General features: G+C 37.8%; 1 protein-coding gene across 2 annotated transcripts in view; it reads right to left on the reverse strand.

The window, feature by feature from the left end:
- Window positions 1-1516: 1516 nt before the first annotated feature.
- The window catches only part of KCNC4 (potassium voltage-gated channel subfamily C member 4), a 68150-nt gene continuing 53975 nt past the window's right edge, over window positions 1517-15691 (reverse strand). The window contains exon 3 of one of the 2 annotated variants that reach the window (XM_075195921.1): window positions 1517-1989. In XM_075195921.1, coding sequence (XP_075052022.1) covers window positions 1739-1989 — 251 coding nt within the window. In that variant the 3' untranslated portion in view covers window positions 1517-1738. Of the gene's footprint in view, window positions 2008-15691 lie in introns of both variants that reach the window. The other variant, XM_075195920.1, reaches the window with a different exon arrangement.

Genomic DNA, 15691 nt, shown 5'->3' on the forward strand with positions numbered 1-15691 from the left:
ACAGGAAGCCATTTCTGCCTTTACAAGACAGATAAAAACAACAAATTGGCATTCACTAGCCAGTGATAACTGAAGTCAGGCTGATGTTGAGATTATGGTCTCTGTCAGCTGACAGGAAACTGTTTTTGTCCTGATCTCTCTCCAGGTCCTGGGGAGCTTTATGTCCACCAAATGGGAAATGACAGTGACCATTGCCTTGCTGATTGCCTCAAAGGAGAGTGTGTTTGCATCCCAAGAATAGCTTGGACGGACAGCACACCCTGAGAGTGACTAGGATACTGGTGCAGTGTTTTCGTTATACCAGTGTTTTCGTTATAGTTGTGCCAGACTGTAGTATAATTTGCTGCTTTTTGGTGCTATCTTTTTGTTAAATAAACCTAACTATTGTTATTTTAGATTTTCGATTGGGTGATTTTGAACCTTGGATAGGTACCGGGTAGGTCATTGGTGTGGCACAGAACAATACCTTAAGCCCAGTATCAAGACACCCCTTTTTTGACACTTGTCTGCGCTGATTCATTGACTAATCTATTTGCATGTCTTTAAAAACAGGATCTCAAAGCAGGAAAACATAACTTTTGGACTGTGCCTGATTTGTTACCAATCCCTTCCATAGACTTTCAGAACATATTTGAATATAACTGGTAGATGTGTTAAAACATATGCATTCAGCAGATTCCATTAAATATTTAGGCAACGCCCAAAGACAGGTGAGTTAAATTTACTGTAAATGCCCATGTTTTCAATATCACAGGGAAATTTTTCAACTTCAAAAACTCTTATCCATTCTCTCATCATCTCTCATCTTGACTATTGCAACCTCCTGCTATCTGGCATTCCTGAGATCCATATAGCCACACTTCAATCCATCCTAAATGCTGCTGCAAGACTGATCTTCCTCTCTCACCGCTCCACATCTGCTGCACCACTTTGCAAATCCCTACACTGGCTCTGTGTCAAATTATTCACCTTTACCTACAAAGCCCTCAACAACACTACTCCTGCAGAAATCACATATAAAAATACTTTTCCTCCTGCCCTCTTAGATCTACCACTGACATGTCTCGTCTCTGGTAACCACCTCTCACTCCCGCCTTTAAGATTTCTCCGGTGTTGTTCCCCACTTATGGAATTCCCAACCACGCTTAATCAGACTTTCCCACAGCCTTCAAATGTTTAGATGATCTTTGAAAACCCATCTATTTTCTTGAGGTGACCTTATACCCGATAACACTATTCACACTAATGCACTGTCCCAATCTACACTTTGAACAACATTTGCTTCTCTTGTTTCAGCTGTGCCCTCTTCCACTTAGAATGTAAGCTCTCTAATGAGCAGGATCTTTCATGGCCTTTGATTTCGTGTTTGCATTTATTTTGTCTACCTTGTATGTCCGTTTTATCTATGTACTGTTCTCCTTACTGTATAGCACTGTGGAGCACTATAGCGCCTTACTAATCTACGATGATAATAATAATACCTCTGTACAAATGATCAAGATGAAGTAACACAAGATTTATCAACAATCCTTTATTTCCTTACACAGAATGAAGATTACTTAGATTCGCCATTTGACAAAGGTAAAAGATACTAGTAATAAACATTTTACCACACAGGTGAACAGAGACAAACTGTAACACTTCACCTATGTAGTTTTCATTTTTTTTTCTATGGGAAGACTATGAAATTATTTGAGATTATATACATCCAGGTCAAAATCACTATGGAATATTTATTTTATGAAGGACCTAGGAGTATCTGTGAGTCCATCTCAATATCCATATCTCTTATACTTTTCTTAATTCCTCCATCAGAAGTACATGTAAAATCTCCAGAGCTCAGTAGAAAGCATGAGGCTCCTGACTTGTTTTTGTCTTTGGCACTGGCTCGTCGCATAATTCTCTTCTCTTCCAGTGGTTGGAAGTGTGGAGGGCCTTCATGATCCTCATCTGACATTACTGCATTGGCATCTCCATTCTGCTTAGAATCTGCCAAAAACAAAAGACCTTTAAAGAAAGAAAACACAAATTACATTCGCCATTACATTCACATACAATGACACATCCTTCCATGGCACAATATGGATCCAATCACATTCTATTAGGGAAAGTTCCAAACTAAAAGAACAGGTAACTGAAACCTGTATGAATATCTGGCAATGTACATACACATAGTTTCCTCTGATAATTCTTACCCTACACTTTCTTCCTTCATAAGCTTAGTATACTGTATTTATTTACCATTTTAGTCTGTGTGAAAACACTCATGAGATTGAAAGCGTGGAGTGGGTGTTAGGTACTGAGCAAAACTGATGTTACCTGCAGGGTCCTATAAAGAGGATGACTGAGGAACTTCAGAAAGCGGATTTTATTAGTATCAAAATATAATTAATGAAAGGTGCTAATTTTGATGGTGCTCATGTTTATATTAGTGTATTCTGTTATGTTGCTGGATCTATACATGATGAAATTTACACTATTTATGTTTTATAGTATACAATACAGTAATATAATTTTGAGTATAGTTACATAATGTGATTTGTGCTATATCAGAAGTTTTCTCAGGTAGCAGAATGGCTGGACCTACCCTTAATAGCATGGTGATGAGGGAAGAAGGGAGAGATTAATTCACCAAGGCAGACAAATGTATAGGAACAGAAAGTTGAGGATTGTAAGCTTGCCTCTATATTTTAAGCTTGCGAGCAGGACCCTCTTACCGCTCTGTCTGTCTGTAGTAGCCAGTATTGTTTTATTACTGTGTTTGTTCCCAATTGTAAAGTGCTACTGAATATGCTGACGCTATATTCATAAATGTTGATAATGATGATAATATTACAGTGACTTAGTTTACAGAAAATCACAATGTTCTTTTTGCCAGACCAAGCAACATGTCATTTGTCCTAACACCTTCTAAAACCCCAAAAAACAGCTCCGATATTGCCTAAATTTGTATGAGTAGGGGCTTCATAACCACCACTTTAGCACCAATAGATCAGTCAGTTCTACTGGCCACTTGCACAGTTTCATGGAAATCTGTTCAATGTCTAACTTCTAGGTTTGTTTTGAAACCTTGTAATTTCTTTGTCTTCCTCACACTGGAACAGATGTGGGCATCTTTAACCAACCCACAGAACATCCAATTACACAGCTTATATCTGTTGTTATAGTTCCTACAGCTGGAAAACATATCTTCCACCTTAGTTCTACCATTCCAGTCAACCTCTTAGGAAAACATTTATTATGCAATCTATCACTTACTATTGCTCACCAGAGAGGTATACTTTAATTTTCCCTTAGGGAACAAGCCAGAAGGTTTAGCTGTCCAACAAAAAATTGAAAGTCACTTACAAGCTCAAGTGCAATTAGATATCCAACAAGATATGTCATGTACCACCTACTGTTTCTCAGTGGGTTTGCTCTTCTGGCTCATCATACATTGACTCTGCTCAGGGAGTATATGCGTGTGGGTTACTTTGTCCCTTTATATCTACATATCAAGTTCTGTGCTTACTCTAGTGCCACCTGATGAAACAATCCCATCAAAAAGACATGAAACATGTATTAACTTCCCTTCACTTCCCATGCATTATGATCTTAGGTTCTAGGGATCAATTATTACCTGCACTACCACAAGCTACAGATGATGTAAAAGGACAAAATCGCATTCTAAAAAAACAAAGTAGTCAAAATATGTGCTAAAACAGAACTAAATGGGCAAAGATTGTTTTCATGAGAGTCAGATCAAAATCAAGTAAGAAAGTCCACACAAGATCCTCATGGGACCTATAAAACTATCATCATCACCTCCAGTACATTTGTTTGTTCACAGTTTGCAATTAACTGATCAACTTATTTTGAACTATTGAAAGGCTTTGAACAAATGTGGTAAGTTTTTCCATGCACAGGTATGAGAAAAACAGGGTAAGAAAACAGACCAGTCATGCACTATTGAACCTGAAGAATGATATATAAAAGTGTACTAGATTATATGCTCATTTGTACAAAGCTGGACCAGGCCATATCAAGTACTACTGACTACACACAAAGCCATTAAGTGTTAAGGTCCATGCATCACACATCAAGAAGACTACTGCTCTGCATCTCTGCATTTGGCAGATTCTAAAAATTGCATCTTTCAAAATACATTGTTTCACGAAGTGCCCGTTTTTTTACACAATAGGTCATATGAGTTCTTCACATTGGGGACACACTAATGCCCCTTCTTTTACATCCACCTAAGTTGCTCTGGTGCTGGGAATCCTGAATTGTAATGATTAGTTTTAGATATATTGTCTTGTTTTTTGCACCTATTGCGTATTTGCAAATACTCAGATACAATCGATTGGATCTGTGCTCATGTGGCTTTCCACTCTAAAAAACGATTACCCATAGTATCTGTTCCTGAAGTTAATACAACTACTGTTGCTTTAAGGCAAGGAAATAATGACCAGTGTTTTAGTCTTCTAAAAGGAACTGCCTTATCAATCATGCAGAGCACTTAGAAACTATACTAATGATAGTTCTCTTTTGAATAAAAAGACACATTAAAAAAGTTGAAAAAGTATAAGAAACAAGAACATTTAAATGTTTTGTACAATTTCTACACAGTAATGTTCAGTGTATTTATAATAATGGTTCAGATCAGAATGAGTGAAATTATCATGTTAGGATTTTAGATAAAATAGTGAATGAAGTCACCTCAGTCCTAAATGAGATGACAGAAGAGGTCGGGGCTACTAGAACTATAGCTCCTAAGAATTGGATGGCCCTAGATGTCCTGTTCGCTAGTAAAAGAGGTGTGTATGCCTTAATAGGTCATACATTTTGCCTAAAATTATGCTGAAATGTATCAAAATATTAAGAAGGATTATATAAAGTCGAGAAATTGAGGTGTGAGATTCTAACAACTGGGGTTTATTTTCCTTGTTTGGAGTCATGGGATCGAAGACTACACAGTCTTAGATATTAAATGATTGCATGCTTTTATTTGATTGTATGGTTTATTATTTCTTATTATTATTTATAGTCTAAGGGATTTTCCCATGCTGTCATGGGGAAACACCTTATACTATAAATAGAGCTTGTGCCTGTGCTAAACTCATTGCAGATCGGAGCTTGTATTAGATACAAGCTAAGTTTGCGGCGTCTGTAATCAGGGTTTCTTTTTTTAACCAACCATGTTCTGGATTTGGAATACAATTATGGGGGCCCTTCTGGTCTGAAGAAAAGAAGACTGGAAACAACAAGGGGGCCCTTCTGGCCAGAAGAATAGAAGATTATTAAAAGTATGGACATTTTGAAATACAAATTATTTTGGAACATGGTGGCCAAGCATTTTTGGACTGAAAGCTGCTGACAACAGATGAAGAAATCAAATTGGTGAGTATATGGGATTTCATTATTTTTAATAAATATATGTGGTATTAAAGAGGGTGTTTTGTGTTTTTATTGGGGTTTTATTATTTTTATTAAAATGTTGTGGTTTTAAACAGGGAGTTGTGGCTTATTTAACATTTTGTTTTGTACTACTACAGGGCTTAGTTAGGCATGGGTGTGAAGGAATATTGGCACTTGTGGTTTTCCAAAGGCCAGCATGCCCAGGCTGCCATGGGTATGCTGATGCTTGTATTTCTACAAGCATCAGCATACCCAGATTGTTTAAGGCAGCCCGCACTGCCTGGGACTTGTAGTTCCACAAAACAAAATGGCATCTGTTTGTTTCTTTAACTACTAATTTGCCGTTATTACCCTACAACCCACAGCCCACGAAGGTAGGAAGAGCCCTAGTGCTGGTTATTCCTAGGGGGGGGGAACCCGCTCAATTTTTTTCAGCGGACCCCACTCCCTAGGAAATCCAGCCCTGCGATGAACAGCCTGGGGTTGGTATGTTGTAATGGCAGGGGGACCCCTGCCGCATATCCCTCTGCTATAGTGCCACTCATCCTAGTGCTGGTTGCATGAAAATTGGGGGGACCCCACGCAAATTTTTCCCCGATTTTCACGTAACCAGCAGTAGGCTGGCAACACTAGGGTTAATAGTGCTCGGACGGGGGGACCCCACACTTCTTTTTTTTTGAACATTTATTTATTTTAAAACTTTTGACAGCTGTGGAGACCTGCGGTTCTATTGACAGGGCAGAGTAACAGTGATGTGTTTACTAATCACACAGTTAGAAAACAGCGTGTTCTATCTAGCGATTTTTAAAGCTAATTTGGAAGAGTTTACTTAATCGCAGCTTCATATATTTGAGACTTGTATAGCTACAGTGGCAAACAGTCGGGATCTCTATCGATTTTGGAAATGCCGATTTTGAGAGAAACATATCTCTGGCGATTTTACATAAAATCTCACTTTAATACATCTATGATATGAAACACCCACGAGAAAATCGCGGGATATTCAAAATCGGAGTTTGATACATTTACCCTCTGAACATAGATAAGACTAAAATCTTTTACTAAACACAAAAAACACATATATATGAGTAAATATTTATAACCACTAATACAGCGCTCGATGATCCTAGAAGCAGCCAAAATCTTGAAAAAAGGGTATACAACCTAAAAGGATCTATATGGACATTTGTAATATCAAGACATTCAGCGCTAGCTAGTTCTCCCAAAACAACAACTCAGATGATCGCTATATATTGAAAACTTCACAATAATAAAAACAATTATTATATAAAATAAGTTCATGTAGCAGTCTCTATCTTAATGGAGGATTAGAGATGATCATTCCACGCTATAAAGTATGTAAAACCATTTATAGCATGGAATGATCAGCGCTAATCCTCCATTAAGATAGAGACTGCTACATGAACACCTTTAAAGACAAGGTGGGAGTGTTGCCTGTCAGTCACCCAAGCCTGTGGGAGGAGACCTGTGTATTTAACCTGGAGTTGTGCTCTTGTCAGATGTGACTGACACTGAACTAGTTGGCCAGTCAGTAGTGAGCTGGTCTGTGTCTAGTTAGTGTTTAGGGTCACCAGGAGGTGCAAGCAAAAGGGGTTGCTTGCTGGTGTCATCCTGACAGAAGAAGTGTTATTTATTGTGATGCAAACAATAAATATATTTGATTTAAAACAAGAAGTTTTCATGTTGCTGATACCTGCTGGGTGTTCTTGCAACAGAAGGTGACAAAAGTGCCATGAGAAGGGTGCGTTTTGTTACTATACATAAACATTTAATGAAAAGATACCGTTACACAGTCATGCCCAACAATTGTTTCAGTATCTCTAACTTTGCCTCTAAGCCCCTGAAGAAAATTATAGATACTAACTTTCTTCAGGAGCTTAGATATGTATTGGCTTATACATATGTATTGTCTTATTTTTCAGCAACAAATATCATTTATACACATACACAGAAATTTAGGATAAATACAAGCATGTTTATGAAAACTCCGTGACTGGACTTGACTGGAAAATGGGACTTGTGCACATTAATATTTTTTGCCATTTATGCAATAGATTAGGCTACCTAATATATATAATGGTATAAGAAAATGCACACACTTAATCAGTCACATATTTATTAGTTATATTAGTAAGGAAATTCACCTTCATTACCAATAATAAAAATATTAGATATTATATTGCTCATTGTGTTAACCATTTATACTAACAAAAATACATACAAATCAAACAAAAAAATTAGCCATGATCTTTGGAAAACTTGCAAGTTAGTAGAGACATTGTAATGTCAGCATCTGATCAGATCACTCCCAACAGATGCACCTGTAAGGTGTAGTTTAAAAGGCCCTCCCTAGGTAATGCCATCTTTTTATAATAGTTACATAATCATTTTTTCAAATATAAGCCAGGCCAGGACTGAGTAGGCCCTGTATTGGGTACTAAATATCTATAGCATTCGGTTACATGCAAGTCATGTAAAGAAAGATATAAATATGAATGTTGTGCCGAGTATCTTTTTTGAAGTGGTATATCGGTAGGATACAAGGGTGTTGATAGAGACTCATTGTTAATTTATTTGAAATGGCTGAAAGTGTCTGTTTTTTGTTTTATACAATAGTTGATGGGGAATTTAACTCAACCATGGCATGCAATATTTACTCCCAATGTAGTGGATTAGCACAATGTTTGCTATTATTGTTCTGTAATACTACAAACCCAGTCAAGCATATTATAACCTGGTGTGACACATTTTAATAAACAGATTTTCCTTTATTGTTGCAGACTGTGGTATGTCTTGTGAGTTGCCATTTTTCTGAGTAGCAGTTCAGCACCTTTCCTGTAATGATACATTAAGAACAATTTGATGTGCTACATTGTCTAGAGCAGCAGAACGATTAGAGTCTGGAGGTTGTAATTGTTCCTCTAGTGAGGATAAAGTTTCATTAACAGGCATTAGAGTAGTTACTCTCATCTTTTCTTTCTCAAACTACTCATCATTCTGGACATATTTCTGTAAAGCTGTTTTATCTTATCTTATCAGTAACAGAAGTATGCCTGTAAGTTCAGCATCAGGTCTCTCAGTGGCTGTCTGATGAGAAATACATTGTAAATAATCCATATCCTGTTTTGGCTCATTTATTCAGCATATTCCATTAGCAATTAGTTGAAAGACCTGTTAGGAGTGTATAGCAAAAGACAACTGGGAACCACTGAATCCCCTTGACTGTTTCACAAGGCATTTCTTTTTGGAAATGAAAACTTGTTATTGCTCAATGTTTTTATCATTTTCACCACTTTTTAGGTACACCTAATTGTCATTCTGTTAAAGGTATTTACCTCTAATGGTTTATGGGAGATGCTGCAAATGGCTGTGACCATAAAATACTGTAAATTAATATTTTCAAGCATGCGTGTAAACTATGAAAAGATTTTTATTGTGAAATCAACTACTTTTATTCCTGTTATTTTTAAAAAATGTACTCAATAGGCATATCAGATGGAAAGAGGTATGTTCTTAAGCATTACTCATCAGGAGTTGTAGCTCTTAAAATCTACTAATTAATATTTATAAAGCTTAGCTCTTAAAATGCCTCTAAAAGCAGTGAAAACTAGAAAGGAACATTTGATGTGCTAATGGGGGATTTACAACCTACCCATTGGGTTCTTAAAAAGAACACTATATTTAGTGTTTTGTTTAATTGCTCTACTTTTTTGTCCTGAAAAAAAATATTTTTCATCAGATATGCAACATTCTTGATTTCTATACTGTACAGACTTTGTAAATGCTTTCTCAATTTCAGAACTTTTCCGTGCAGCTTCCATCAGGTAACGGTCAAAATAATTTTATTGGATGGAAATAAATCATCATCATTTAAACTCAAAGACAATCCCACAATAAAGCGATTATTTAATTTATGTAACAAGCTGTCATACAAAGGTTGCAAGTAAGAGTAAGCACAAAGATCCCAAACCATCAGAGGATCTTATAATAAAATAAATTTCATCCAGCTTGAAGGTCCAGCCAATATAAAAAATGTTTAATGTTCATAAAAAAACGGCAAAGCGGTGTCACTCATCAAAACTCTTAGTGGATTTTGTTGCTTGTTTTCTCTTTATTTTCCATAGTAATGTGTTCCTTACAATACTGTTAATAATGTTTTCATCATCACAGTGTCAAAGTGTATGGTGTCATCAAGGACTAGGTCTTTTAAGCTGTCAAAATGAATTAACTGAATGTTGCTGGCATTCAGCACTATTTCTTTTTTCTTTAAAGATGTTATAGTCATATGACTTGGACACTGCAGTAACAAACTGTAATATAAGTATCATGGGAAAGCACGCTACGTAGTTTCCCTAGATCAGACATGGCCAACCTGTGCCTTTACAGGTGTTTTGAAACTACATGCCCCAGCATGCTTTAGCAGTAGATAGCCAGCCCATAGCTGGCAAGGTATGCAGAGTCTTGTAGTTTCACAACCCCTGGAGAACCACAGATTGGCCAGGCCTTCCCTAGATGATAGTCTAATTTCCAGATTCCAGTAACCATCCTTACTGACAAAAATTACCAGTCCTTTATCATTTTAAATAAAAACTATGTCTATATAAAACTACGTAGTTGTAGACTTGCATATTTGGTTGTGAAACAGACAATAAAGATATTTAAGTGATCAGCTAAAGTGGGTCAGTGTTTAGCACACTTCCAATCTACCATAGCCTTCTTCAATATCTGATGTATTTCTACAAGGCATTACATTCCTGTCCAAACTTTCTCTTCATAAATATATGTTATCAATGTGTTAGCCAACTGGGTTGGAAACATGAGCTTCTTGTTTGTTTATACTAACAGATAGGACTGGAACGATATTCTCGTGGATAGACTTTTACTTTAGCAATGACAACAAATGATCTTTGTGTATCATCACTGGGGTAGAATGCTTCTTAGATTTATTATTATTGTTTATTTATATAAAGGCACTGTATTACTGTTACAAGCCGCAGCGGTGCCCAGCCGCCGCGACTCCCCTACCTCTGTCCCGGGCCGACGCCATGACGACCGGGACTTCACAGCTGGGGGCTCGGCCCGGCCGTTGCCTAGGCGACGCTCGGGAAGCTGTGTGTTAGCGCGCCGCGTCCCAGCAAGGGGAACTGCTGGGCGTGTGCGCACATAGATAGCCTGTGGGCTAATTAAATATGGGCAGTATTCTGGCAGAGCTAGGCTCTGATTGGTTGGGGTTACTATTTAAGGCAATGAGGTCTGCTACCTCATTGCCGGTTATAGCTTCTGTGCTCCAGTCTGCTGACCTGCTTGTTCCTGCTCTAGTTTTCTGAGACCACTTCTGATTTACCGTGTATGACCTTTTGGCTTTGAACTGACTCCGCTTGTGTATCCTGTGACCCTGATCCCTGGCCTGTTTACCGTTTCTGCTATCCGCCTGTGACCCCTGACTTCAGCTTGTTTACTGATACCGCTGTCTGCTGCCGACCCTTGACCTCTGCGTGGACCTTACTCCGCTTGCCTGGGTTCTCCCCAGCCGGTACACACTTCACGACCCTCTGTCAGTCTGCAGCCCAGTCTGTCCCCACCATCAGGGGCTTCAGTGAACACCTGACTGGCAGAGTAGATTCCGGGTTGTGTTGTGCCGGCTGGAGGGGGTTCCTAACAATTACACAGCACTGTACAGAGAATATTTGTCATTCACATCAGTCCCTTCCCCATTGGAGTTTACAATCTAAATTCCCTAACACACACACACAGGTCTATTTTTATTTAGCAGCCAATTAACATACAATAATAATTTTGGAGTGTGGGGGGAAACAGGAGTACCCATAGGAAACCCACGCAGATATGGGGAAAACATACACACAGATAGGCTCTCTTGACAAATGGGAAAAACAGATGAAACAATAGTAGTGTATTTTCTCTCTTAGGGTTACTTTGTGCGACATTTTAATTGCCTTTGTGTGGACCCTATAAAAAGCATCACATGGATCTAGTGGGTGTTGAAATCCTTTCTCAAGTAGATAATCCTGTATGTCTTTGTCTGTCTCTAACAAGCTATTCCAACAAGCTATTCCAGTCATGCTCCCACGTTTCACAGACTTCGTATAATGAGTTATACTTTTTATGCAGTAATTGGTCAAAGGTGCATTGAATTACTCTGTTGACATTTTTTAATTGTGGCAATTATCTCAATGATAAAAAATACCAGTCCAGGAATTCACAGACAACTTACTTCCCAAAAATTATTGCATACCCAACCAGAGAACATTTACCGTCAGATTTTTTGCCACCATGAAAAGTATGCTGTATAATGTCTTTCTTGCGCTCAGTGGACACTATACTGCTGCTGTGGAAAATTGCTTCTGATTTTTATGAGCATGGATCAATTTCAAATGGATCTTTGACAGGCTGACCATCAATATGTAATCATTTTGATCTGACTTTTAGTCATTTCTGTCACACTGTTTCTATAGCATGCACAAGCCAGCTTGAGGTATTTAACATCCTGAATATTATTTTTTTCCTTTTGAAAACTAAATTTACAGTTGTGGTTCTCTTCAACACTATGAATTTTGTTTTCCCATCAGGCAACATATGATCAAAACTATAATATTCTACATTAACATTGAACCCATGTAATTTTCGTTCTGAACTGTTTTGGGAGAGCAGGAATCACAGTATTCTTTAGTCCTGCATTTAATATTTGTATGTTGTACACTGTGGTGTTGTAAGTACTTATCAGCAGCAAAATGTTTGGCATCTATGAATTTCAGAGTGTACCTCACCTCACATTTCTGTCCCTGGCATGTTTTGCAGAAATACCAACATGAATAATAATTTTTCTTCTAAAAGAACATAATGTAGTAATACAAAAAGAAGATGGCACACTAATTTTGAAGTAAATTTGAAGAGCACACTTTACCAGTATGATACACCACAATAGTGAAGATATATATTAAAAAATACTTGGAAATATTTGTCACATTTATAACACAATTCTGTGCATGAGTAGGTGAAACATTTGAAAGGCATGGATTTCCACACAAAACGTGATATAAGCAAATCATTTTTGCTTTCAATCACTAGAGTAGTATATTTTTAAATCAAAATAAATTTCTTTTAAGCATTTAATGAGTGAAAAAAATGCTGATCATATACTGCAGACAATGTACTCTGTAACTGGTAATTTTGAAAAATTATACAGTTAGCATTTTCTTTTAAAGTTATGCGACTGTGCAGCATCAGTTAAGCTCTCTTCCACTTACATGATGACATACATGTAACTCATAATGAACTGACACCAACACATGTATGGATGCAACTTGGCCACAGTATTTATTGATTACAAAAGTTGAGAAAGCATTTAGCATCAAATTGAGAGAACAGCCACACCAGCACCACCATCTCCTCAGGATTTTGCCCTTGGAGAAACCTATTCCATAGTTATCCTTCCCTTGGGACCTTGTGCTTGGAGGAACCTCTTCAATAGTTATCCTCCCTTTAGGACCTTGCCCTTGGAGGAACCTATTCCATAGTTATTTTTCCCTCGGGACCTTGCTACATTCTGGACTAGCTGCCTAACAATAATAGTAGCATCCTTTCCTCCCCGCAGCTGGTGCCTCCTTGATTCAGCTGGTTGCTATGGCTTGTTTAAAGGAACTGCTATCTTCACATTTTACTGACCTTGGCTTGTTAAACGGATCTGCATATATATCACTACCTGCCCTGACCCCTGGCTTGTTAAAGGAACTGCTGTCTTCCCCAGCTCTTGACCTTAGCTTGTTTGTTAATCTGCATTAACCCTTGCCAGTGTGAGTCTCAGTATACTCTGCTGTTACCTTCTAGGTTGCTCACTACTTCCTTCCGTGTACTATCCACTCCACTTGGGAATAGTGAGATCAACAACTACTACTACTTAAGCTTAGGTCCTGGGGGCAACTGAGTACTGTGGAACATATATGGCTCACCAGAAAGGGGGCTGCAAAAGGTGAACATCTTGCGAAGTGGTTCTAGTAGTTGAGGATCCCATGCCATATTACCCTTAACCCATACATCCCATCCTGTTTCCTTAGCTATTTACCTACTGCCTCACCTCTTGCCAGCAGAAAATCCCTCCAATCTGGTCTGACTTCTTCTCATTGTACTACCCAGAATATATAGTACTGCCCCATAATCCACACCAAGCATTGAATTGGATTTGAAATAAAAAACATAACAGCATCATCACCATCATATCTTGACCACTTCCTTCTCCATTCTCATTTCACTTTTCTTAGCTTTAAATAAACTTCTTCAGGTCACCTATGTATGCTCCATATTAACCCTGAGTCTTCTACTCCAACAACTTGCTCTCCTTCCACTTTTTATTTGCTTATAACACCAATTTGTGCCTTATACATGGCCTAAAGTCACTTAATTTCCATGTCTCAATATGCATGATCACCTTGTCAGTTAAACCCCACTCGCTACTGTCCTAACCCGGAAGGAGTGTGATGCTTATTCTTCCCGTGCTCCATCCCCCAGCTTAACCATACTTTTTCTGAAAATAAATATGAACTGAAAAGAAACAGAAACCTTCCAACCTTATGTTGCAGCAGTGGTCTCTTTCTCACATAATATATACGCTTTTACTTTCTCCATTATGCTAAAAGGAACATCCGACAGTTTGGCATTGCAAAGAAGGAAACCTACAAGCCTTTATGTAACTGATCTGCCTTGGAAAAATGCAAATCTTTCCCTGGCTGTTGCACATCACTCCATTGCAACACAGTATTACCTGTTCTTTACTTGCATAGCAGCTCCCCTATTCTCAAAGCAATGATGAAGTCCTAAGTGGAAGCCAACTGGAAAAGCATAATTTTAAACTTTGAATAACATATCTGTCCCAATACTATCCCAATTGATTTTAGAATTTCAAAAGATGATGGTCTTCTTTCATCATTTCTTACTCTACCTTTTCCATAACCCTTCATAGCCTGGCTCACTATACATTATTTTGGTATTCCCAGTAATGGAAGTAGAAATTTAGAAGTCGGGATATGGATAATTCTACTGACCTGAACATAAAAGACCTACTAAATTATGCACTCTATGTCCCCTACCTGTTGCATGTCACCTTCACCTGTCCCCTGTGTCCATCCAACAATCCCCCCATGTCTCCCTTGTCCATACATCTGTTCCTCATCCCTACATAAAAATATTCTTACTAAATCTTCTGTCCAACATTATCATAGGCCAAGCAAGGGCTATAATGCTCTCACTGTACAGTTCATCTGTGCTAATGTTCCTCAAATACAATGGTCCTATAGCACTCTCTGTGACCTGAGAACATCTGACATAAAAAATAATCTGAATGGATGTTGTGTCAAGAGAAAATATTTAATACAGGCTTGGAATGTTTGTATAGTAAAGTCATGATCAGGATGTCCCATAGTGTTCTGGAAGCCAACTCATAATTAAAAATGATCATTGTGTGAAATAAAACAAGAGTCTTTTGTGAACAGGAGATCAAAAATTCTATATTACATATAGTATTACATATTGTGTTGGGGAACTGCTTGCTGCAAAGAACTGGTATGTGACTCTGAGTAATCTATATAACGCTCATTATTCCTTACAAGTGTATTCTCTACATAAACAGTTACATTTGTCACTATGTTGTCCACACATCATTCACTATACTATATTCTTGATAATAAATACTTACTGCTGCAGTCTAATATGATTGGTAAGAACCAGACAACACTATTACTACTAGTCCTACTTTAACTTTTATCTCTCAACGTTACAAATTAGCCTTCTGGATGCTATCACCAAAACGAAGGAACACATGCCCCTTTAATCATTGTAAAATTTCACACATAATGCGTTTTAGTGTTATCTCTAGTATTATTTATCCCTTGTAAGTGATTTATTTACTGTAAGGTGCCACAAGTGCTGTATAACATGCCTCAATCAAGTTAGTTACAGCTGACTTTAATTATATATCAATCATACAATATGTGATAGCATATAAAGGAAGGAAGGTTATATTGCTCTTATATGTACCCCCTTTACATTACAGTTTCCTCTGATAGGATCTTCTGTGAGGGGAGATAATGATTCAGTAATGATATAATACCATGATCAGCCTTTATGGAAAGCTAGCATCACAAATCTAATTTGCATTTATATGTTATGGCATTCTTTCCCAATTTAACTGCAGTATAGGGCAGTGGTTCCCAAACTTTTGCAGTTCGCGGCACCCTAAGAGTCTCCAAAAATTTTTCAAGGC

Source organism: Mixophyes fleayi, chromosome 2 (assembly GCF_038048845.1).
Source record: "Mixophyes fleayi isolate aMixFle1 chromosome 2, aMixFle1.hap1, whole genome shotgun sequence".
Lineage (NCBI taxonomy): Eukaryota > Metazoa > Chordata > Amphibia > Anura > Limnodynastidae > Mixophyes > Mixophyes fleayi.